We start from the raw sequence: 22,368 nt of genomic DNA, 5'->3' as shown, positions 1-22,368 counted from the left end.
TGTTCACAGTCTACACTTTCTGTGAGAAGTTGGCAAATAGAAATAACTTTTTTTGCTTAATTGGTTGGTTGGTTTTATTTTGGGACTGTGCTTTACTGACCTATCCATAATATTTATTCTCCAATCTTAAAATTAGTTGAGAGGGCCAAATTGGACATTTACTTTTTTATTTATTTACTAGTTGCTTTCATTCAGATTTTGCATCCCATGTTTGTCCTTTCCCAGTTACTAAGAAAGCTTTCTTTTTCTTTAATCTGTAGTCCCTCGTGCCTAAATTACTGAAAGGGTTGTGGAGAATTCCCTACATTATTTATAGAAGTACTTTTTTTTCCCTAGCTGCTACTGTTCCTTTCAGTGCAGATGGCAAAAAACTAAGCTCTGCTAAGCATTAGCTTTGCAGGAAGCACATTTTTCTCATATATATAGATTATTAATGTGTTTATGGTAGTCTGGTTTAATGAAATACTTTCCAGCAATGTAAAAATAGATAATAGGGAGATACCATTGGAGGCTGTTACTTCATGTGAGTACATAGGCAAAATCTGATGTATATGACTAAGAGTGTAATTTCCTGTAAACTCCTGGAGGTTTGCTCACCCTTGGAGGTAACTTCTATTTCAGTATCATTTCACTGGAAAAAGAATCAGATGAGTTTACTGATTTCTGCAGAATTCAGTAAAAACAAGACTTAGTGCTGCATTTCTCAGTTCACATTGAGTTGTTCTGATCCTCAAATTCTGAATACTTCCAGTGTTTAATTGGCTATTGTTGTACTTCTCTATAAAAATGTGGAAGAGACATTCCAAGAGCAAGACAAGAGCATCTTTCAGGAGAAACAAAACCTGCAAATTTTGGTCCAGTAATTTTGATCTTTTACAGCAGTCTCCTGCTATATTCTGTTTTGTTATTGCTTTGGAGATCCACAGGTGGCAGTGAGAACAGCCTAATGCCAGGCCATTTTAAAGGATGTTCAGTGATGGGTGTTGTGTTTTGTTTACATTGTAGCTCTGGTGCTGGAATTACCAATGTTTACTGCTTTTCCTCTCCCTGCCCCGTGAACCAGGGCTGTGTGCTGCTTGTGGAGAGTACAAGAGGCCTGGAGGAAAGGCAGCTTCTCTTCCCTTTATCACCAGGTGCCAGGGCAGGGAGCATTGCTCTGTTAGTGAAGCTCTGGGGAGGAGCAGGGGTTGCAGGGGGGTAAGGCTGTAATTGAGTTTATTGAACACCCTGTGCCCTGCACTTTGCATGGGAGGATGGACCCCTGGGTCCCTGTTCCACTCCTGCAGAACTGTCAGAGGGCTTTGCTGCAGAGCATCAGGGACTGAGCAGAGCTGTCTTTGCTTTTCCTCTCAAATCCTGTGCTTCCCTGCCCAAGGTGTTTAAAAATACTGTGGTACTGGCTGGTGCTGCATGAGATACAGATGATATTATACATGAGTACTCTCTGTTTCAGAATGGCTCCTGCTTCTTGTTTTAGGCACAAAAAATGTAGTTTTTCATACAGAAGGTCTGAGACTTCCCTCAAGATCAGTAACTACAGGCTTGAGTACTTTCCAAAGACTCTACAGTGGCTGTGTAGTCCTACAAGCAGTACAAGCACAAGTCTTTGTCCTGTATTTCCACTGTATACCAATACTCATTCAATCCTTTTGATGGAAAAATTTGCATTCCAGTTTGACAAAGCTCAGCTGAATAAACAAATGTTTTGTGGGTAGCAGGATTAAGTTATTCTTCAGAGGATATAACAGAGCAGCTCTAGATCTAATTAGAGATGATGAAAGAAGTAAAGCAATAGAGACTGAGTGCAGTATTCAGGAGTCTTGGCTAAAAGAAATCAGTTGGCTACTTAATGTCAGAGTAGAATGGCAGAAACCTCTGACACGAAACCTTGTCAGAAATGCATTATGAAGTGAAGCCAAATTTTATATAGTTACAAGTGCAAACATATGTATTCATATTGTTTTCATATTTCTTTAGAAGGCAGTGTTTTTTGAGGTGAGGGGTTGTTCAAGTATATAATGCTTTTGGTCTTGTAAAATCACCATCAATGTAAATGAGGAAAAATATGGTTCTGCTAGGGGCAATATAACTTAAAAGGGTGCTGAAATAGTGACAATTCCTTAATCAAAGGAAAGTTTGTTGAAAATACATCTGTTGATTAGTTTGCATAAGGGACAACATAATTGCTTTGACTTTGCTTTGTTTCCTAGCAGAAGAAATTCTATAACTGCTGTGGTATCTATTACACATAAAACTTCACATCAGAACTAGAGCATACACAGAGAAATTGTGTTTGAAACTTCTGGGCACTTGGGATTAAGATGTTTGTTTTTGTAAAAGAGTTTGTTCTTGTGAATATTCTGTATTTCCCTTTTTGAATACCAAGGCATTTTTCCAGTAGCTTGTGTATCTCTGAGAGGCATGGTGTTCTTAGGGAATCTATTAAACACAATGTTTCCTTGCAAGTCTGCTCTGCCTCATCACCCTTGTACTCTGTGGCTGAAGTTTGGATTTGTCAGTGAAGAAATGTGGGATTCTGCTCTGCATCTGAGATCCACAAGTGACACTCAGGAAAATCAGTTATCCTCTGTATGCCTGGGCTTTTGCATTGGAAGCTGGAACTGAAGGTTCTTCCTCTTCCACAACCAAAAAAAGCTGTTTATTAGCAATGTACAGTACTAGATTTCCAAGGTGCAAGTAAAAGGTATTAATTGTACACAAATGCAGGCTCTTGAGAGTATTGCTGTCATCTGCAAAGGAGTTTTAAACAAGGTATGTGCACGTGGCTGACTTTTCTGTACTCTTCCTTTGTATAAATCTTGAAAGTGTTAAATATTTTTCTTTTTTTTTCTAGAAAGAAGTGCTTTTTAAAGTAAGTTATAGACAGCTTATTGTATAGGCAAATTCTCCCTGTGGGTTGTGCAGTCTGTGTTGTGCAACCATGCTATGGCTGAATTATTTACTTGATAGACAAAAGTAGCTCTTTTCAGCAGGGCAAGGAAAATGAGTGGCTGTGGGACCCAGCTGGAGTGCTGGGAGCTGGGTAAGATAGGAGAACAATTTGTTTGCATCTCTAAGGGTCATTATGGTACATCTAAAATAACTGCAAAAGTAAAGCACCAAAAGATGTGAACTTGTTTGTAACATACAAAAAGAAATTTTTTAGTTATTTCCACCCCCCCACCCCCTTCCCCAGTTTTGAGTTTCCATTTCTTGATTTAGTGACTGTTCCCTTTTCTTAAGAACATCTGTTGTTGGGCATATGGGTATTTCTAACACTTAGTCAAGAAGTTTTCATTTAAAAATTCCTATGAACAATCCTCCTAGTAGATGATAGAAACCTTACATGATGTGTGGTGCCAAAATCAGTTACAGAGAGCAAAATTGGTGTGGAAGCTCAGTAATGCTGGCTCACATCTCACATAAAAAACAAACTTTATGTGAGTACCTATAGTTTCCCTAATGCTTTGGATAATTCCTTTTCATGGTGCAGTGGCTGTTCACTTCTTGGTCATTAAAACATTTTATGCAGAACACCTGTAACAGAAATACTCTGTTTATCTTTGAATGTCTGAGTACTGAAATCTTTTTATTTTGGCTGCACAGTCATCTAAAACTTCCCTGCAAAATATGCTGCTTTCAGGAGCTTGATGGGATTGCTTATAGCAAAGAATTAAGTGCTGTGGGAATATTTCTTCACAGCTGGGAAGACACACAGAGGTTGGTGGGAGAAAGAAGAGGAAGGACATTTCTGGGTCGAATGTCCTTGCACATATGTTGTTTGTCATCTCTTAATTTCCATTTTAACTTAGCACATTCAGTGTTCTCCTACTTCTCATGCTCTTGCTGATAACATTATTTTTGAGAGTTATTAAGCCAATGTGTTTGGCAGGACCTAGAGGTGTGGGCAGGCTGAGTCTCCTGCCTAAATGAATTAACTAGTTTATATACTTGTTGTTCTTTCCCTTTCAGCTTCAAAGGACAAGATCTGGCAGGCATTGACAGCCTTTTGTAAATACACATTGATATCAGAAAATTCTTTCCATTATCTTTTTCAAAGAATTTGTCTTTGATTTTGTGAAAAATCATTTAGGGAAAGAGTTCTGTATTTTACAACAGCTTTTCTGCCTTTCTGAAAATTCTGTCTAGATATTTGCATGGAGTATGCACAACTTCTCCCAAGTTAATTTGGTGTAGCTGAGTTACATAAAAAAGGACCAAAATTCATTTCTAAGTGTTCTGAACAGTGTGCCCTTTCCTAATGAGTATGCTTTTCTGTGCAGTCTGCAATCTGCTATTGTCATTGCAGATTGCTGCATACAAATGCAATCTGCTTCATCAGAGAACAAATACCACATATGGTTCCTGAGCCACAGGTAGGGATTATTATCCAGTTGTGTTCAGTGTTCTGCAAACAGTCAGGGCTCCTCTTTGCACCAGATCAGCTGCTATTGAATAATCACTTGGGTTGTGTCAGCAGAAGGGCTAGAAATTTGACTGTGTTCTACTCTAGTTTGCTCTGCATTTGCACTCCCAGAAAGGGAATATTTTAATATTTTAATTAAAAGATAATGTTATTAGATTTTAGGTTCCATTTCCACCCCTGTTCTCTTCTTGGTCTCTCCTTGCCCATCCATGGCTCCAAGAGTGGATTTGTCTCTCATACTTGTCCTTTAGGGTCCTTTGCATTGCTTTCTATTGTTCTTTTTCCAAGACAGTAGTCAACCCTGTCATCTCTAGTTTCATAGCTTTTATGGTTGGAAATGACTGGTGACATGAATCTACTTTCTGTATAATGTATTCTGGAATTTTGCTTTTCCTCATATCTGTATTTTAGGAAGCAGTTTTATTTAAGGACTGAGTAAAAGAGGACTCATTGTTTCACCTTTTGGAGCTAATTTGGTGTGATGTTTATTTTTGTGAGATGGGTGCTTCTCCAAATCAGGGGATGTGCTTTGTTTCTGTATACTCAAGGTGGTATATAGAAGGTGGATGTTTCATTACCTTTGAATTGATACCTTTATGTCAGCACTGCTTGATGCAGAAAGTCAGCCATTGGAGTCTGTTCTTTCTCTGTTGGGTTTTGTTCCAGACACTTCCTCTTTGTAACTTGTGCTTTCTTTTGTTCTGAACAGTTTTAAGAACTTTGATTTGGAAGACTCTCAGAAGTGTGCAGTAGACTGGTTGATGATTGGCCCATCTTCCAAGAGGGAGGAGTACAAAGTGTGTGGATCTTCCATACCTCCATCTTTCATCTCTGCAAGGGACCATGTGTGGATATTTTTTCACTCAGATGCATCAAGCTCAGGACAGGCTCAGGGATTTCGCCTTTCTTATATTAGAGGTAAAATCTTGGGGGTTTGTTGGCTTCACTTCACACTCTCTGTGGGAAAACTTGGAGTCAGGAGTACTTTTTTTTGACAAGCATCTTGGGCCATTGATGGCTTTAAAGTAATATCAACACTGATATTATTTGCATGTGGCTTTTTAACTGTATTGCTGAAGTGTACTGGCCTGACTAATTAGCTTGTGACATGCGTGGTAGTAGATGTTGAAAAGTGATATCAGATCGTTCCAAAAGTTTTGATACTGATTTTTTTCTCCTTATCCTCTTTCACAGGAAAGATAGGTCAGTCTGCGTGCCAGTCAGATGAATTCCACTGTGCAAATGGGAAGTGTATTCCCAGTACCTGGAAGTGTAATTCCATGGATGAGTGTGGTGATAACTCAGATGAGAAGAATTGCACTGTCCCTCCAACAGACCCTCCATCCAGCATCTGTCCCTCAGGAATGTTCCAGTGCAGCACAGGGCACTCCACCAAATGCTTGCTGAACGAGCTGAGGTGTAATTCAGTTAAAGACTGTGGGGATGGTTCTGATGAAGATAATTGTCCTGATCTTTCCTGTGGCAAAAGGCTGGGGAATTTTTATGGATCTTTTGCTTCCCCAGACTTATTCCGTGCTGACCACAGCAGGTCAGACCTTCGCTGCACGTGGTATGTGGACACGCAGGACAACCGGCACGTTCTGCTGCAGCTCGATCTGCAGCTGGGCTACAATGACTATGTGAAGGTGTATGATGGCATTGGAGAGAGAGGTGATAAATTAATGCAGACATTCTCACACCACAACAACAGGCATTCTGTGAGTGTGGAGTCATCCAAGGGCCAGCTCACTGTCTCCTACCATGCCCGCTCCAAGAGCACTGGCCATGGATTCAATGCAACGTATCAGGTGAAAGGCTACTGCCTTCCTTGGGAGCACCCCTGTGGAAGTGATGAGGAGTGTTTCACAGATAAGCAGCATTGTGATGGCTGGTGGCACTGTCCCAATGGCAAGGATGAGGAGAACTGTCCTGCTTGCCAGAAGAATGAATACCCATGTGAAGGAAACAGTGGGCTTTGCTACTCAATACTTGACCGCTGTAATAACCAGAAGAACTGTCCAGATGGCTCAGATGAAAAAAACTGCTTTACTTGCCAGCCAGGAAATTTCCATTGTGGGACAAATCTGTGCATCTTTGAGACCTGGCGCTGTGATGGCCAAGAAGACTGCCAGGATGGAAGTGATGAACGCAACTGCCTGGTGATTGTCCCCAGGAAGGTCATCACAGCTGCTCTCATTGGCAGTCTCGTGTGTGGCTTGCTGCTAGTCATAGCACTGGGTTGTGCATTTAAATTATATTCTCTGAGGACCAGGGAGTACAGGTAAGTTTTGCTTTGTTGATGTTTTTACAGCTGTGGTGGTTTTTTCTGTTTTGGTAAAAGGAAAAGAGAGTTGATTGTTAACCAGAGAATTTGCGAAATACTGAAATCCAATCAAGGACCTGATGACAGCTAAATAGTTTTCACTGCCTTAGGCTTAGAGAAGATTTCTGGGAGTAGTGAGTGGAAATAGCAGCTCTTCTGTGTTCTGTGAGAAGTACATGGTTATTGTGCAGTATGGCAGAATCTGTTTGTGACCTAATCTGCCTTTTCCTTCTCATCCCCTTGCAACAAACCCCATGCCCCAGCCAAAAACTGAATGCTGAACTGCTACAGTGAAGTCTTCACTGAATCTGAATTGAACAACCCTTCATTCCTCCCCAGATACTCCAGTTCTCAGTTCTGCTTAAAGTGATGATGTCCTGCTCTGGTGGGGCCTGTTCTCAGTGGGAGTTGTCCATGGTAGAAGCTGTGCTCCTTTGCTCTGGTTCTGAATGCCTCATTCTGGGTGTGGTGTGTGTGTTTCTTTGCCTGTGAGAAGTGGCGTTCTGCCTTGTAGGAGTCATAAGGGGCTTTGTGGTTCCCATCTCATCAAGTGCACCAGCTCTGTGCTATGCTGCTGACACTGTGTTTTAAACAGTGTGCTTTACATTCTCTCCTGATCAAATCTGCATGATTAAGGACCTGCTGTCCTAAGGTGGGAACTTCAGAGCCTCTCTTCTGGCAGGGACTGGCAAACCTCTCTGCAACTGCAAGCTGCCCTATTGTGTGATTGTTTCCAGTTCCTAATGTCTTTCCAAAAATAACCTTCGGGCCCTTGCTGAACAAGTTACTGCTGTTACTGGCACAACAATTACTAGCCAGCTGAAAAAACTTCAGTTGCCACAGTGTCCAACCTGAGACTGCACTAGAGAGTTTGCTGGTTTGATTCATTTGTGTTTATACCCTGTACTCTTAGTCCTTTTGTTTATTTTTTCATCCTGATAAGATTTTCATGGAGCTTAGTGGAAGCTCTGTGGTTTTACTCCTAGCATGAGCCCTTTGGCAGTGCTTTTATATAGTAGATATTTTTGCCCCTGACAAAGGAGAGGAATGATGAGGAGGAACTCCATCTTATCAGAAGGCTAATTAATTACCTTATTATACTATATATTCTATACTACATTACATTACATCTAAACTGAACCTGCCAAGCACTCAACTCCAGCTGCACAGCACCCATGACTGTCAGCTGACAGTCCTGACACACACACACACTGATCCAATTGGTCAGTGAATCAAAACACTCACACCAGGATCAATTATCAATTCCCTTCAGGTAAACAATCTTCCACCATGCACTCCACTTGTGAACAAACACAGGAGCAGTAAATGAGATAAGAATAGTTTTTCCTTTCTCTGAGGTTCAAAGAATGTGAGACCCAGAAATATTCTTGGGAAGAAGTGTGCCTTGCTTTTCTCTGTGAAGAGAAACGTGGCAACACTTTTATTATACAGTAGTGTGAGGGAGGCAGGACAAACTGTTACTGTGTTCCATGTTTCCTGTGTGGTTCTGTTGTGTTCCATGTTTCCTGTGTGCTTCTGTTGTGTTCTCTGTTTCCTATGTGGTTCTGTTGGGTTCCATGTTTCTTGTGTGGTTCTGTTGTGTTCCATGTTTCCTGTGTGATTCTCTTGTGTTCCATGTTTCCCGTGTGGTTCTGCTGTGTTCCATGTTTCCTGTGTGGTTCTCTTGTGCTCCATGTTTCCTGTGTGGTTCTGCTGTGTTCCATGTTTCCTGTGTGGTTCTCTTGTGCTCCATGTTTCCTGTGTGCTTCTCTTGTGCTCCATGTTTCCTGTGTGGTTCTGTTGTGTTCCATGTTTCCTGTGTGGTTCTGTTGTGCTCCATGTTTCCTGTGTGCTTCTCTTGTGCTCCATGTTTCCTGTGTGGTTCTCTTGTGTTCCATGTTTCCTGTGTGGTTCTGTTGTGCTCCATGTTTCCTGTGTGCTTCTCTTGTGCTCCATGTTTCCTGTGTGCTTCTCTTGTGTTCCATGTTTTCTGTGTGGTTCTGTTGTGCTCCATGTTTCCTGTGTGGTTCTGTTGTGCTCCATGTTTCCTGTGTGCTTCTCTTGTGCTCCATGTTTCCTGTGTGGTTCTCTTGTGCTCCATGTTTCCTGTGTGGTTCTCTTGTGTTCCATGTTTCCTGTGTGGTTCTGTTGTGCTCCATGTTTCCTGTGTGCTTCTCTTGTGCTCCATGTTTCCTGTGTGCTTCTCTTGTGTTCCATGTTTTCTGTGTGGTTCTGTTGTGCTCCATGTTTCCTGTGTGGTTCTGTTGTGCTCCATGTTTCCTGTGTGCTTCTCTTGTGCTCCATGTTTCCTGTGTGGTTCTCTTGTGCTCCATGTTTCCTGTGTGGTTCTCTTGTGCTCCATGTTTCCTGTGTGCTTCTCTTGTGCTCCATGTTTCCTGTGTGGTTCTCTTGTGCTCCATGTTTCCTGTGTGCTTCTGTTTGCAGAGCGTTCGAGACTCAGATGACGCGGCTGGAGGCAGAGTTTGTGCGGAGGGAGGCTCCACCTTCCTATGGCCAGCTGATTGCACAAGGACTCATCCCCCCCGTTGAAGACTTCCCTGTCTACAATGCATCGCAAGTATGCAGACACCTGCCAATAAATATTCCAGCAGCCAAACTGCTATAAATTAGATACAATCAATCTGGAACTGTATTTCAGTGGCTAATTATATGGAAGTAATATAAAAATGTGTATATGTTCCATGAAGCTGAAGAGCCACAGTTCTTGCTGTGGGTAGTTCTGAACATATTTATATATTTTATAGATATTTTGAACATATTTTGAATGTATTTGTTGGGAAGCAGCAGTGTGATAATCACTTTTGCTGTACATCAAGACAGAATGAATAGAGACAGAGGTCACAGAGTAGATAGAAGAAAAAGGCTTTTCAAGCTGAAACCGTAAATACACCTGAAATTATAAGAAAATAAAGTCTCTGGCAGGATTTTTGGAAAATTGTTAATTTTCCAAAATGATTGGTTTTCATTTGCAGGTAAATTACACTGACAAGCCACTAAGTCATTCTATTTCATTGCTAAGTACCCAGAAAACTCCTTTATGGTGTCAGAAGTACCCATCTGAGATACAGTTTCCTAATGTGATAAAACACTTGTAGTTTGTTACTCCAGTGGAAAATTAACTTCCTGGGCAGCGAAGTAGAGCTGAAACTCATAAAGGAAACACAGTAAGGAACAGAAGCTGTGGCTGCCCTTCCCTGGCAGTGTTCAAGACTGGGTTGTATGGGGCATTGACCAGCCTGGTCTACTGGGAGGTGTTCACAGCAGGGAATTTGGAATTAGGTCATCTTTAGGGTCCCTTGCAAGCCAAACCATTCTATGAATCTGTGAGAGTCTTTTGGTACAGGTAGAGCTGTCTTTGGTTGTACAATGCAGGGAGCCCCTGATGCAGGGAATGGTTGGCATCTGACACCATTGATTCAGAAAGCTGAACTTTATTAATAACTTATAACTAATAAATTATTAGTTATTATATTAAATAATAACTGCTTTATTAAGCTATATTATATTACATTAATACTAAATTATATTAAAGAGATACTATACTACAAAGAATATATATACTATACTACAAATAGAATAGAATATATATACTATACTATATTCTATTCTATACTATACTATATTCTATAGAATAGAATATATATACTATACTACAAAAAATACTACTACTAAAGAATAGTAAAGAAGAGCCCCTTGACTGTCTCAAGACAGCCAGAACACAGCTTTGAGTGATTGGTTAATTAATATAAACAACCACCACCAGAATTCAATTACCAAATTCCTTCAGGTAAACAATCTTCCTAACACATGCTACATGTGCAAAAACAACAGGAGCAGCAAGTAGAGATAAGAATTGTTTTCTCTTCTCTCTGAGCTTCTCCAGGAAAAAACCTGGGAGAGTGAGAGAATGTGAACGCCACTTTGGTGTTCTCCAGTAGTTTGTTAGATAATAGGCATTTAAGAAGCAAGCACAGGGATGGAGTCTGAGTACTGTGGCAAAGTGGAGACATTCATGGGGAGAGCAGGGTGTAGCCATGTCTGGAGTGGTGTGAAATGCTGGTTTCTCCTGTGTGTTGCAGGCCTCTGTGCTGCAGAACATCCGCACGGCCATGCGCAGGCAGATGCGGCGCCACTCCTCGCGGCGCAGCTCGTCCCGGCGGCGCCTGGGCAGGCTCTGGAGCAGGCTCTTCCACAGACCCCGGGTGAGAGGACAGATCCCCCTGCTGACACCTGCCCGCACCTCCCAGACCACCCTGGGGGATGGCATCATCAGCAGTGCTGGTGGGACTGCTCGGAGCCCTCCCCCTTCCCCAGCAGGAGCCAGCTCAGAGGCCAATGGCCAGGCCAGGGGCCCACAAGAAGCTGGATGTAGCAGCCTGCAGCCAGAGACTGACATCACAGAGCCATCGCCTTCCAGCACCTTCCAGCCAAATACTTGCACAGCAGCACATGCAGAGCCTGAGGCTGGACACACCAATAAATCTTTAAGTGCTGACTCTGACAGAGAGCTTAAGCAGTGCAGTAAAGCAGATACAGGAAAGGCTTTCAGAGATCCTTTATCTGAAAGTGTTACAGAAACGATCCATGGAGGGTCAGTATCCAGGAGGACTGTCCCAGAGGACAGTAGTTTAAGTGGAAGTCATCCACTGAGTGAAGATCCATGTAGATTACCCTTAAAAAAGTGGGAGTCTGGTTATCCAGACAGCCCTATGAATGTTCATATCCAAGTGAATGGACAAAACCAATGTTGCCCTAACTCATACCAGGAGGAGCCTTTGGGTGTTCATGCAGCTTGTTGCCATTCTGTGGAAGTGCCAATGTTACAGTCATCTACTTCCCTCTCTGAAAACAATACCAGTGATGATGAATCTTTACTTGTTTGCTAATAAAAATTTTTGTTTTGTCCATGTAAATTTTGTAGCTTCATTGTTTTTGTGGCAGTGCACTTCGATGGTAGGTGGTGTGCTCCCAACTTGCTCACTAAAAATGAGTGTGCTTTAATGCCACAGAGAGTGCAGTACAGGGTTAAATGGGACATGTTTATGTCACTGTTGCTATTCCTGAAACTGCAGTGGGGCAGAAGTAGGCCAGTGTGTGATGTTAGGGGCTGGGGGAACAGGAATGTGTCACTGCAGTTTGGAGGCATCTCCATCCTCTGGTATTTCTTTTCCTTTCAGTGGTCTTACTGAACTAGAGAATTCTGTTGGAACCTGAGGGAGACACCAGTCATTGGAACTCTGAGTACTAAGCTAAAAAATAACATTGTCTTTTTAGGCATAATAATTTAATTAAAATTTAATAATTTTAATTAAACATGCTTAGGAGGACTTAAAATCCCTTTCTCTCTTATGGAAACTGCTCGCTTCTTTTGCTCCCTCCAGAAATGTTTTGATGGCCATATGTACCTTAAAGCATCCACTAAATCCAAATTTTCTGTGTGGAATACCCGGAATGAAACCAGGTGTCTTAGCTACTAAAGCTTTGTAAGGAGAGTGTAGCAGTGTTCAGTGTAAGTGGAGTGCATTGAATCTTAATTGCAGCAATATTTCTTTCTTGCTTTGTCATGTGTTGCATTTTCTTCATGGTGATGTTGGGAGTGTTGCAGAATTGTTTCCTCCTTCTCTACCCTTTGTCCTCTCCTCCCTTGTGTTTCCAGGGACTCTCTGCTGGTACCACTTAGAGTGCCTGAAGGGCCCTGAGGCTTTACAGCTCCTTGGGACTGCACTGGGAAGTGCTGAGCACTTGGTCAGGATCAGACTTCTGGTTTATTTTGAAATAAAATCTGTCTCACAAGTTTGCTTCTAAATCTGCTACCTAAGTGCAAATGTATAAGATGTATAAGCCAGTAATTTTATTTATCTTTTATTTTTAGAAAACATTATTTTTCTTTTTTATTTTTGTTTTTTTTTTTCTTTGAAGAACTGAAATACATCAGTGCCATTTTTAAAGCTGATGCTGTGTAGATTGTACACACCTAAATGTAAACTGGTGCCTTTTTGGTTTTTAGAGTGTTATTAAAAGTAATTAAGTTATTTCCCTGTAAGAAGGTGACATTGCTTAACAAGGAGTCCCTGCAGAATGCCAGAACTCTGCTGGGTGATGGTCCTGTTGTGGTGGCCAGACTGTCCCTGCTGTGAAAAGAGCTCTTCAATTCCCCCTGACACAGTGACACACAAAAATGCTTTCTAAAGGAGTTAACAAGGATGATGCTGCTGCTCTGTAAATATCTGAGTGCTCCAAAACCTGTTTGTTGTTGTTGTAGGAATTCAAGTTGTGCAGAGTTATTAACTGAACCTGTGAAATTTGGCATCTGTGGGCCTGAGTTCTGCTGCTCACAGGACTTTCCTGGCTGTAGAGGCAAACACAGTGAACAGTTTACATCAAAGTGGCACAGATTTTTTCCTTTAAATGGGCTATATTTTGCCCTGGATCTTTCACTAGGACTTTCTCTGAGGGAGTGCCTTGAAAAAAACAAGGAATGGGACTTTGGCCTACTAAAATGGAATACAGAAGAATTAAATAGAAGTGATTTCTTTTTTCCTCTTCTATTGCAAATTAGTTTCATACTGTGCATTCCAGAGTTAGGAGATTCAAATTCTTGAGGGCATTAATCCCAGGAAGGGCTTGTGGCAAAAAGCATAACAAGAGTTGTAGTTGCATCAAATAAATACTGCTCAGTATTTTTTTACCAGGTTCTTTTGTGATCAGAACTCATTTCATGAAAGAAAATGAAAGAGATCTTGATTTCCTAGCAGCTGTAAACATTCTGGGTACATTCCACTTTTGCAAGGCCATGTACTGTAGTCATTGCACTGCCAGAGTAGTTGTTTCCATCAAAGGCTACAGGTTTTAGTGTCTTTATTTATTTATTTTTTGTCTAGAGGTAATTTTAAATCCATAGCCTTGTATGTGTAAGGTAGTTAAGTACAGCTAGGAGAAAGATTAAAGGTTTATTTTGTGTAGATATGAAGGACCTTAGAAATACATGTATATTTATTTCTGTTGCAGAAAAATATTTCTATAATAAAATAATGCTGATCATTCCATGCCTTAAACCATCACCATCATAAGGCTCATAAAATTGAAATATGTACTTCAGAGTACTGCTGTATTTTGGGAGCAACCCTGAACAGCTAAGATCTGTAACTTCACATTATTTCTTAGGTGTATCATACATATTTTGTGTATTGATTCATTTGGTAACTCGGTGAAAATTTTACTGAGAAGGTTTTACTTTTAGAAACTTAAAAGATCCAGGTTAATGAAAATTTGATGTTGAACCATACAGAAGTATTCATTACTGGACTGTATACAGCTTTGCATCAATGAGAAATACAAGCCTGGTGCTCTTTGTAAGCACTGACTGCTGTGTGCTGCGGGGCTGTTTTCTCTCCTAGCTCACCCCTTGGAAGAGAAGAGCCACAAATTCAGTATTAATTTTACAGAAGAAATCTCTGTATTTGCACTGTGAGCACAAAAGGTGCAGTGCAGTGCCCTGGAATCACAAAGTCTGCCTTAGTGTGTGTCTGCCCTTCTGCCACATCTTCTTAGTGTTAAACAGGGAGGGAATCAACCATCCTTGAAGGCACCTCAGTTCTGGTTCATAGAAACTGCCTCCCTGTATTCAGAACTTCCTAAAATTAGAAGAAAGTGGAAATACAACACTTTAAAGACTTTACAACCTTAAGTTAATCAGCTAGTAAACTTGTTAGAACTTTGTTACTTTAACAATGTTGATTTGCATTCTTTAAAGATTTTTGTAGACAGGAGACAAAGTGTTTAAGTTGGTTGATTGGTTGGTTTTGGTTTTTTAAGATACAAAATTCCCCTGTCCAAGCAAGCCAAAAAAACCCCAAACCCCTTGTAAAAAACCCCCCTTACAAAAAAACCCTCTGAATAAAGAATAGCTACTGGTTTAAAAAGAATGCAAGCTCATAGGCAGCATAAAGAGGACAAGTGATTCCCTTAATATTTCCTCTACTGCTGTTAAAGCAGGGAATATTTCTGTTAAAAATTCTGTACCTTCCTTCTTGTCTATTACTCTGCAACGTCCCTTAAGCATACTTGTTCTCTATTTCTGTTTTCTGCTTTTTGGCTTTTTTGTTTGTTTTTAATTTGTGTTGTATATATTAATTTAGTTACAGCATTTTACCGTAGTGTGTGTGCAGGCAGACGATTCAGGTGTGGCATCATGTTTGTCAGTGTCTGCTGCTGCTTCCTGGACTACTGAGCAAGATACTAAGCCAGAAAGATGCTGGGCATCATTGTGCTTTGCCTTGCTTTGGATCTCTTAATTTTTAATAAAATTGGAAATGCCCAGAGCCTGTGGGTTCCTGACTGTCACTCTTCACACCTAAGCTTGAGGATTCCTAAACTCTACTCCCATGGTCTTAGTTTATCTCAGACTCTTGTGTGTCAAACCATGACTCCATGTGTGGACCTGAATTTGGTGGGGGAGGGTGTATTTTGGTTTGGTTTTGTACCTCTGGGGGGTTTTTTTATCATCTGATTTTGCTGGTAGCTGTAGCTGGTCAAAGGGATATCACTTTTTAAATAATACATGTGAAATCTTGGTTCTAGGAAATTCACTGTTGCATGTAGCTGCCTTTGATGCGTATGTATGCATATATCCCTAAAAAAAAAATCTCTGAAGTGTAAAACTGTTAAGGTGGTTAAAGAAATAATTTCTGGAGTACAGCCTCTCCCTTTTCTTGGCCAATGCTTGTTTTGCTGATGCTTCTCCTTCCCCATGTCTTTGAGCCACTGCTGGCTCTGTCCTGCTCTTTTTCAGGAGAAGGTGAAGGCTGAGTTATTTTGTGTTGACTGTGTTCCAGACTTGGAAATCTGTATAAATCTGTATCTGTATTGAAGAGAACTGGACAGCCTTCGTGATGATCCCAGGTTATGAAGGATGGAAGAACCCAGCTTGATGCAGAGGGATACCAACTTCCAGCCTAGCAGAAAGGCTTGGCTTTGCTGTGCTTGGTTTTGTTTTGCCATGAAATGCTCATTCAGCTACAGGGGCAGAAGCATTAATGTTTCAAACCATACCATCATACCCTGATGTGAGGCTGAAATGAGAATAAGCTAGGAGATGGAAATAGAGTTGTAAATGGTATCTGAGTGTTTTGACAGCCAGTGCAGTACAATAGATATGTCTTACAACAAACCAAGGGACAAACTTGAGAAGCCTGAAGGAACTGGGTATTTTTTAATCAGACCTTTCTCTGAAAGGAAAATCTGCTTTTGCATATTCAAGATTTTTGCACTTGGCTGGAAATTGAGTTTTAGTCTCCCAGGTAAAAATTGAGTTTTAGTCTCGCCAGGATTTAAAATCTGGTACAAATAGCTGTCTGAACCTGAGCCTTGCAGGCAGCACACCTGGTACCCTGCCCTTTGTCAGTCTGTCACCCTAGCAAACACCTCAGTGAGCTGTTCTTCCCTCTTCAGATGCTGGCTCTTATGTTCTTACCAAGGCTGAGGTAAGTGGTGGAGGTTTACATTTTATTCCCTTTCATTCTATGTGTCCCTGCTTTATGATGCCCTCTGGATCTCCCTCCTTTCTATCCCTGTGTCTTGCTGTAGGACTTTAAGACAAATTTGGTTTTGCCCTCTCACCATCTTTTTAGTCACTTTCTAATCCTTCTTCTTGGACTTTCCTTTTCCATTTTCCAAGTGCAGAAGTTTTTCATTGAAGATAGAGCACTGGTGAGAAGTGTCAAGGACCATGGACTGGAGGTTTAAAACCCAGAGTTTGGTTTGCCTGTACTCACAGCTGGGGGTGGACACAGGACACAACTCGCTGAACTCCAAAGCTTTAGGAAAAGACAAATTCTAAGCAAAGTTTACCCTTCATTTTTCTTTCAATGTCTCTCACAGAACTCCTCAGCAGGTGAATAACTGTGAGCAATTTCTGATTTGGTTCTTGGTACAAAGGGGCTGGAAACCAAATTATTTTTCCCAAGCTTTAGCTGTAAGTGAAATGTGAGAAATCCCTTGACAAAGGCCTCTGACTATGAAGGGTGGGACAGCATGTCTGTTGGGGGCTGGTTGGTTGTTCATTTGTTGTCTTTCCTTTGAAGGTGAGGTATTTTGTTTAACTCAGCTCTCAGGGAGTTTCTCTCACAGCATTAGCTTGTTTGGAGCTGGGCTATGGCCATGGCACTGTCCTGGGCTCCCCAGCACCTCCCCAGGCAAGGGTGGCCTCCCCTGGGGCCAGCAGCCCCTGGCCTGAGGCTGGCAGCTGCACAGGACACTGTCCATTTGTTGTCTTTTCTTTGCAGGTGAGGTATTTTGTTTAACTCGGCTCTCAGGGAGTTTCTCTCACAGCATTAGCTTGTTTGGAGCTGGGCTGTGGCCATGGCTCTGTCCTGGGCCCTGAACTCACCCCAGCACCTCCCCAGGCAATGGTGGCCTCCCCCGGTGCCACCAGCCTGTCCTGAGGCTGGCAGCTGCACCGGAGGTTGTCCATTTGTTGTCTGTTCTTTGAAGGTGAATTATTTTGTTTAACTCAGCTCTCAGGGAGCTTCTCTCACAGCAGTAGCTGTTTGGAGCTGGGCTGTGGCCATGGCTCTGTCCTGGGCCCCCAGCTCACCCCAGCATCTCCCCAGGCAAGGGTGGCCTCCCCTGGGGCCAGCAGCCCCTGGCCTGAGGCTGGCAGCTGCACCCGGGCTTGTGCTTTCACAGGTGATGGAGCCCGGCTAATGAAATCTGCTCTTGTGGTGTTACAATTTAGTTAAATGCTATGCTCTGCCTCACCCCTCGAAAATGTAGGGTTTATTGCAGCCTGTGATCCTCCCCTGAAGCATCGTGGATCTGTAATGCCATTGGCCCAAGGCTTATTCCGTGCCCAATTTGAATCTCCCTGTAGAGCTGTGAGGGGACCCCACAGATCCTCTCTTGGCCCTTTTTCTCTCTTGGCCCTTTTCTCCCCGGCTCTCCCTGTCTCTCCCTCCCTTCTCCCTCAGAAGCCCCGCTGCTCCCGGGTGGGACCGCAATAAACCCTCAGCTGATGAGCGCCCTCAGCAGCCGTGTGGCGTCTCCCTGCCTGCCTGCTGCTGCCAGGAACACACAGCTTAGGGGGACCCCCTCAATCCAACTGCAACCTGCTCTGCATGGTTTTGGATCCATCTTTAGGAAAGGTGCTTCCAAGTCAAATGTATTTTTAAATACACAGGGACTCCTGTGTCCTTAGGCTGGAGGAAGGCTCTGGCCTGAATCAGAACTCTGAACCCAATCCCCACATGGGCCTGTTCCTTCAGAGCTGGACTCCATGTTCCTTGTGGGTCCCTCTCAACTCAGAATATTCTGAGTCTCATCCCTTGTTCCTTCTGAGATCAAACTCTTCTGGTTTATGTACTAATGGGAATGCAAGACAATAAATTCCTTTATCGAGTTTTTGAAAGCACTTGAGGGTGGCCAAGCCAGCAGAAGCTCTCCCTCATTCTCCCTGTTCTTCCCAACAATGCCCACCCAGCTCCTGGAATTTTATCCTCTCCACTTCTCTCTTGCAAAGCATGTAGCTTTGATGTATGTACCTGTTGCCACCATTTTCAATCCTGTGATAAATCAGGTAAGAATAATCCAATCCATTTTTTACTGACTTTGCCTTAGGCTGACTTACAGGTGATACTCCCCAGAGTATTTTCTGCATTACAACCCCTAGTATTTTATGCTACATAAATATATAGGCTTATATAGTATTGCATTGCCATTCAAGCTTTATTGAAACTCCTTTCTGTTGGAAGCAGATTGCCTTTCTGTATCAAGTATCACAGTACTCTCAACATGCTGGTAGTGTCCGCTGTTTCAAGGTTTTTTGTTCAGTGGGCTTTAAAATACCAGTAATTATGTCTCCTTTGAGGCTAGTTGTTTTGCCTTTGGGAAAAATCTCTCTTATATGGATTGAGTGTGCTGCTAAATTTCATTTAGCATATGAATTTAAATTTCTAATTCTGTACATTGATTTCTGTGGTTAGAAATTCTACACATTAGGCACTAACCTTTGCAAAGCCTTTAATGTATGTGATGCTGGGAGCAGAGATGAAGCTGTTCCTAAAAATGAGACATTGTGGAACACTTTTTGGGGACTGGCATGTAATTCAAAGATGAGGTCTAGTAAATCAGCCTGTTCTAAAGTAAGCCTTCTGATTCAAGGCCAAATGTTGTTACTTTTAAAGCATGTCAGTATAACCAGGGAAAACTTGAGCCAAACTCAATTAACAATTATGAGGAATTTGTTCTTTAATTTTGCTTTTGATTTCCTTATATAACAGCCAAGAAAAGCCTTGGTAGCTGTTGCAGCATTACTACTATTACTATTATTAATATTTTCTCATTATCATACAGACTTGTCTCAAGAGCTGCAAAGTTTCCTTGCTGGCTGATTTCCATACCTTAATTGTTTAAACAAACAAAAATAAACCCATGCCAAAACTTAGCAATTCTGTAAGCAATCAGTATTTCTGATGCTGTAATTCATTTAGTTTTCCCACTAGCTACTAAAGGTATTGAAAGAATTAATCTGTTGGAAATTAAAGCTCAGAAAGTGGATTTTGAGCTCTGGAAAAGGAGATTTAATCATGAGGGCCTCTGATATGAGTTAAAGGTTCAGGAGCTGCTTAGCCACAGGGAAGTCTGCTCTGATCTTTTTTTTTAAAAGCAAGCTGAATATTTATGATTTCCATTAACTAACTATATATTCATGCTATTATTTAAAATGTGGAATCTTTCTTTCCATGTGTGCTTATATACACACAAAGCCACACATTTTTTCTAGCTAAATATCTATTTTAATCTCTTACAGTTAACAGCTTTATACAAAGAGAAGAATGTAAGCTGTGTTTCTTTTTAGTGTCTACCATCTGAAAGATGGAGATTAATAGAATTTTAATATATAGATACAGATATTATTATTATTTTATTACAAAAGTATTTCTGAATAATTAACTAAGATAATGAATCCTTGATTTTTGTGCCAGGGCTATGGAAAGATACTTTTAAAATTACATTCAGATGGCTGTTACCAAGGCTACTGAATGTGATAGGTTTTGTTTTCAAATACTGTGAAAGAATAGTAGCTCAGTGCTGTTCTCACATTTTGCATTTTTAGAAGATTCCCTGGTGTGAAAGTGGCCATACTGCTACAGCAGTAAATCTCCATCTATTTATTAAGTGGATGATTTTTTTTTTTTTCCCCTGGTGTATGGCACAAATAAAATATGCAAAACACTTTCTGAGGAGCATCTGATGTGTGAGTGATACTTGGTTGAGCCCAGCTGGAAAGGGGAATTGGTCTCTGGAGCAGTGTGACACAGGAGGAGCATCAGGGTCCTCTCCTGCATTTCCCTTGAGCTCCATGCTGAGCCTGCTGCAAACCTCTGCACATCTCCATCCCCCAGCTGGCACCTGGAGCAGGCTGAGCCCCCTGGGTGCTGCAGGAGCCCCCTCCACCCCTACATCAGTGCTTCAGAACTGAGACACTTGGGATTTACACCACTGCAAAACTGAGACACTTGGGATTTAGATCATTGCAAAACTGAGACACTTGGGATTTACACCACTGCTTCAAAACTGAGACACTTGGGATTTACACCACTGCAAAACTGAGATACTTGGGATTTACACCACTGCAAAACTGAGACACTTGGGATTTACACCACTGCAAAACTGAGACACTTGGGATTTAGATCATTGCAAAACTGAGACACTTGGGATTTAGATCATTGCAAAACTGAGACACTTGGGATTTAGATCACTGCAAAACTGAGACACTTGGGATTTACACCACTGCAAAACTGAGACACTTGGGATTTAGATCTCTACAAAAAGGAGATACGTGAGATTTAGATCACTACAGAGCTGAGACACTTGGAATTTAGATCACTGCAAAACAGATACTTGAGATTTAGATCATTGTAAAACGGAGATACCTGAGATTCAGATCACTGCAAAACTGAGATACTTGAGATTTAGATCATTGTAAAACTGAGATATCTGAGATTTAGATCTCTACAAAAAGGAGATACCTGAGGTTTAGATCACTGCAAAACTGAGATACTTGAGATTTAGAGCACCTTTTTCCTGTGTCCCAGAATGATGCTGGAGCGTGCAGGTGTTTGTTGGTGCTGTGGCTTTTACTCTGCAGTCTGTGCTCAGTGCAGCTGCTCTGGGGGTGCTGTGCTCCCCCAGGTGTGTGGAGGGCTGATCCTATGGGTTGTACCTTCCTGGGCACTCACCCCACCCAGGGACAGCAAGAGGTCTCCTTGCTTCCTCTTGATTTCTGTGCTTTGATTTTGTGTTGGGAACTGCCCTAGTTTTGAAATTCCTAAATTTGTGTCTCTGGTGGACCCTCATGGTGACTAAAATCAGTATTCCAGAGCTGTGTCTGTGCTGCTTTCCCCTGCTGAGCAAGAACGCTGCCAGAAAAAAAAAAAAAAAAAAAAGAAACCCAACCAGCTCCTTATTTTACATTTTATTTCTTTTCTTTTTTTTTTTTAATTTTTTTTTCTTAGGGAATAACTAAAAGCTACAGAGGCCATAAAGGATGTAGCTCAATTTATGGACTTCACTATTGGTGCTCTAAAACAATTTTTTTTTTCCAGAAAAACTTTTTTTTTCAAAAATCAGCATGTAAACAAGAAGCCACTTCAGCCTCAAAGGCCACGCTGGTGTGATTTCCTCACTGCTGTGTCGCTCACCAGCCTCCAGGAGTGGGAGGAGGAGGAGTGGGAGTGCTCCTCCTCTGCACTTCCACACTGAGGGTACACCACAAAACACAGCTTCTGCCCCCAGCACGTCAGGGACTCTGCAGGGAGCAAATCACCGGGGTTAGTGGGGGCTTCTAAACAAAAATGGGATCCTGCAGCAATGCCCCGTGGGAAGGAGCTGCACAGCCCTGCTGTCCCTTGAGTGCCCCTCCAACCCTTCTCCCTCCAGCTCAGTCTGCAGAGTGCTCCTGAAGCAGGGCAAATGGAGGTGGGACAGCTCTAGGCACAGCTCTAGGGACAGCTCTAGGGACACCTTTCCCCAGCCCCTCACAGAGCTGCCAGTGCTGCCCATGGCAGGCTGATAATGGGGATGGGATGGGGATGGCAATGGGGATTGGGATGGGATGGAATGGCTGCCAGCCCTCCTGGCTCTGTGTCAGCCCAGCTGCAGTGACCACTGGCCATGGGGAGCTGCTGCCACTGCAGCCAGGTGCAGCTGACAGAAACTCTCCAGTGGGAGCACAGGGCTGCAGTGTGCTTGTCTGAAAGTCCTCACCTTGGAGCAGACTGATTAAAAACCAAGCACAACCAAAACAGAGAAGACTGTTTGCAGTTTCAATTTTATGTGAGGGGTAATGTAAGTCTTTGTAAGAGCCATTTGAGTATGAGATAGCTCATCATGTCACACAGGGCTTGGTGCACAGTGCTGGTGGCACAGGGCAAGGAGGCAGGGCAGAGGTCCCACAAACTCCTCAGTCCCTGGGTGATTGCCCATTCAGTCTCTGTGTGTGTAAAGTGACACCCTGTGTATTTGCTGGGGCAGGCTGCTGTGAGCAAGACAAGTGCATGGGCACAGAGGCATGAGAGGAGTTAAATGTACTCAGGAGTGT

General features: G+C 42.2%; 2 protein-coding genes across 5 annotated transcripts in view; one reads left to right on the top strand and one right to left on the bottom strand.

The window, feature by feature from the left end:
- LRP3 (LDL receptor related protein 3) overlaps positions 1-15,091 on the top strand; it is a 31,911-nt gene extending 16,820 nt beyond the window's left edge. For all 3 annotated transcript variants that reach the window (XM_036390232.2, XM_036390233.1, XM_036390234.1), the window contains 4 exons: positions 5,136-5,344; positions 5,621-6,707; positions 9,195-9,327; positions 10,850-15,091. In XM_036390232.2, the coding sequence (XP_036246125.1) occupies positions 5,136-5,344; positions 5,621-6,707; positions 9,195-9,327; positions 10,850-11,656 (2,236 nt within the window). In that variant the 3' untranslated portion in view covers positions 11,657-15,091. The remainder of the gene's footprint in view (positions 1-5,135; positions 5,345-5,620; positions 6,708-9,194; positions 9,328-10,849) is intronic.
- A 6,139-nt stretch (positions 15,092-21,230) lies between these two features.
- The window catches only part of SLC7A10 (solute carrier family 7 member 10), a 41,607-nt gene continuing 40,469 nt past the window's right edge, over positions 21,231-22,368 (bottom strand). For both annotated transcript variants that reach the window (XM_036390648.1, XM_036390649.1), the window contains one exon: positions 21,231-21,576. In XM_036390648.1, the coding sequence (XP_036246541.1) occupies positions 21,425-21,576 (152 nt within the window). In that variant the 3' untranslated portion in view covers positions 21,231-21,424. The remainder of the gene's footprint in view (positions 21,577-22,368) is intronic.

Source organism: Molothrus ater, chromosome 12 (assembly GCF_012460135.2).
Source record: "Molothrus ater isolate BHLD 08-10-18 breed brown headed cowbird chromosome 12, BPBGC_Mater_1.1, whole genome shotgun sequence".
Taxonomy (NCBI): domain Eukaryota; kingdom Metazoa; phylum Chordata; class Aves; order Passeriformes; family Icteridae; genus Molothrus; species Molothrus ater.
This window is presented reverse-complemented; position numbering and strand designations above follow the sequence as displayed.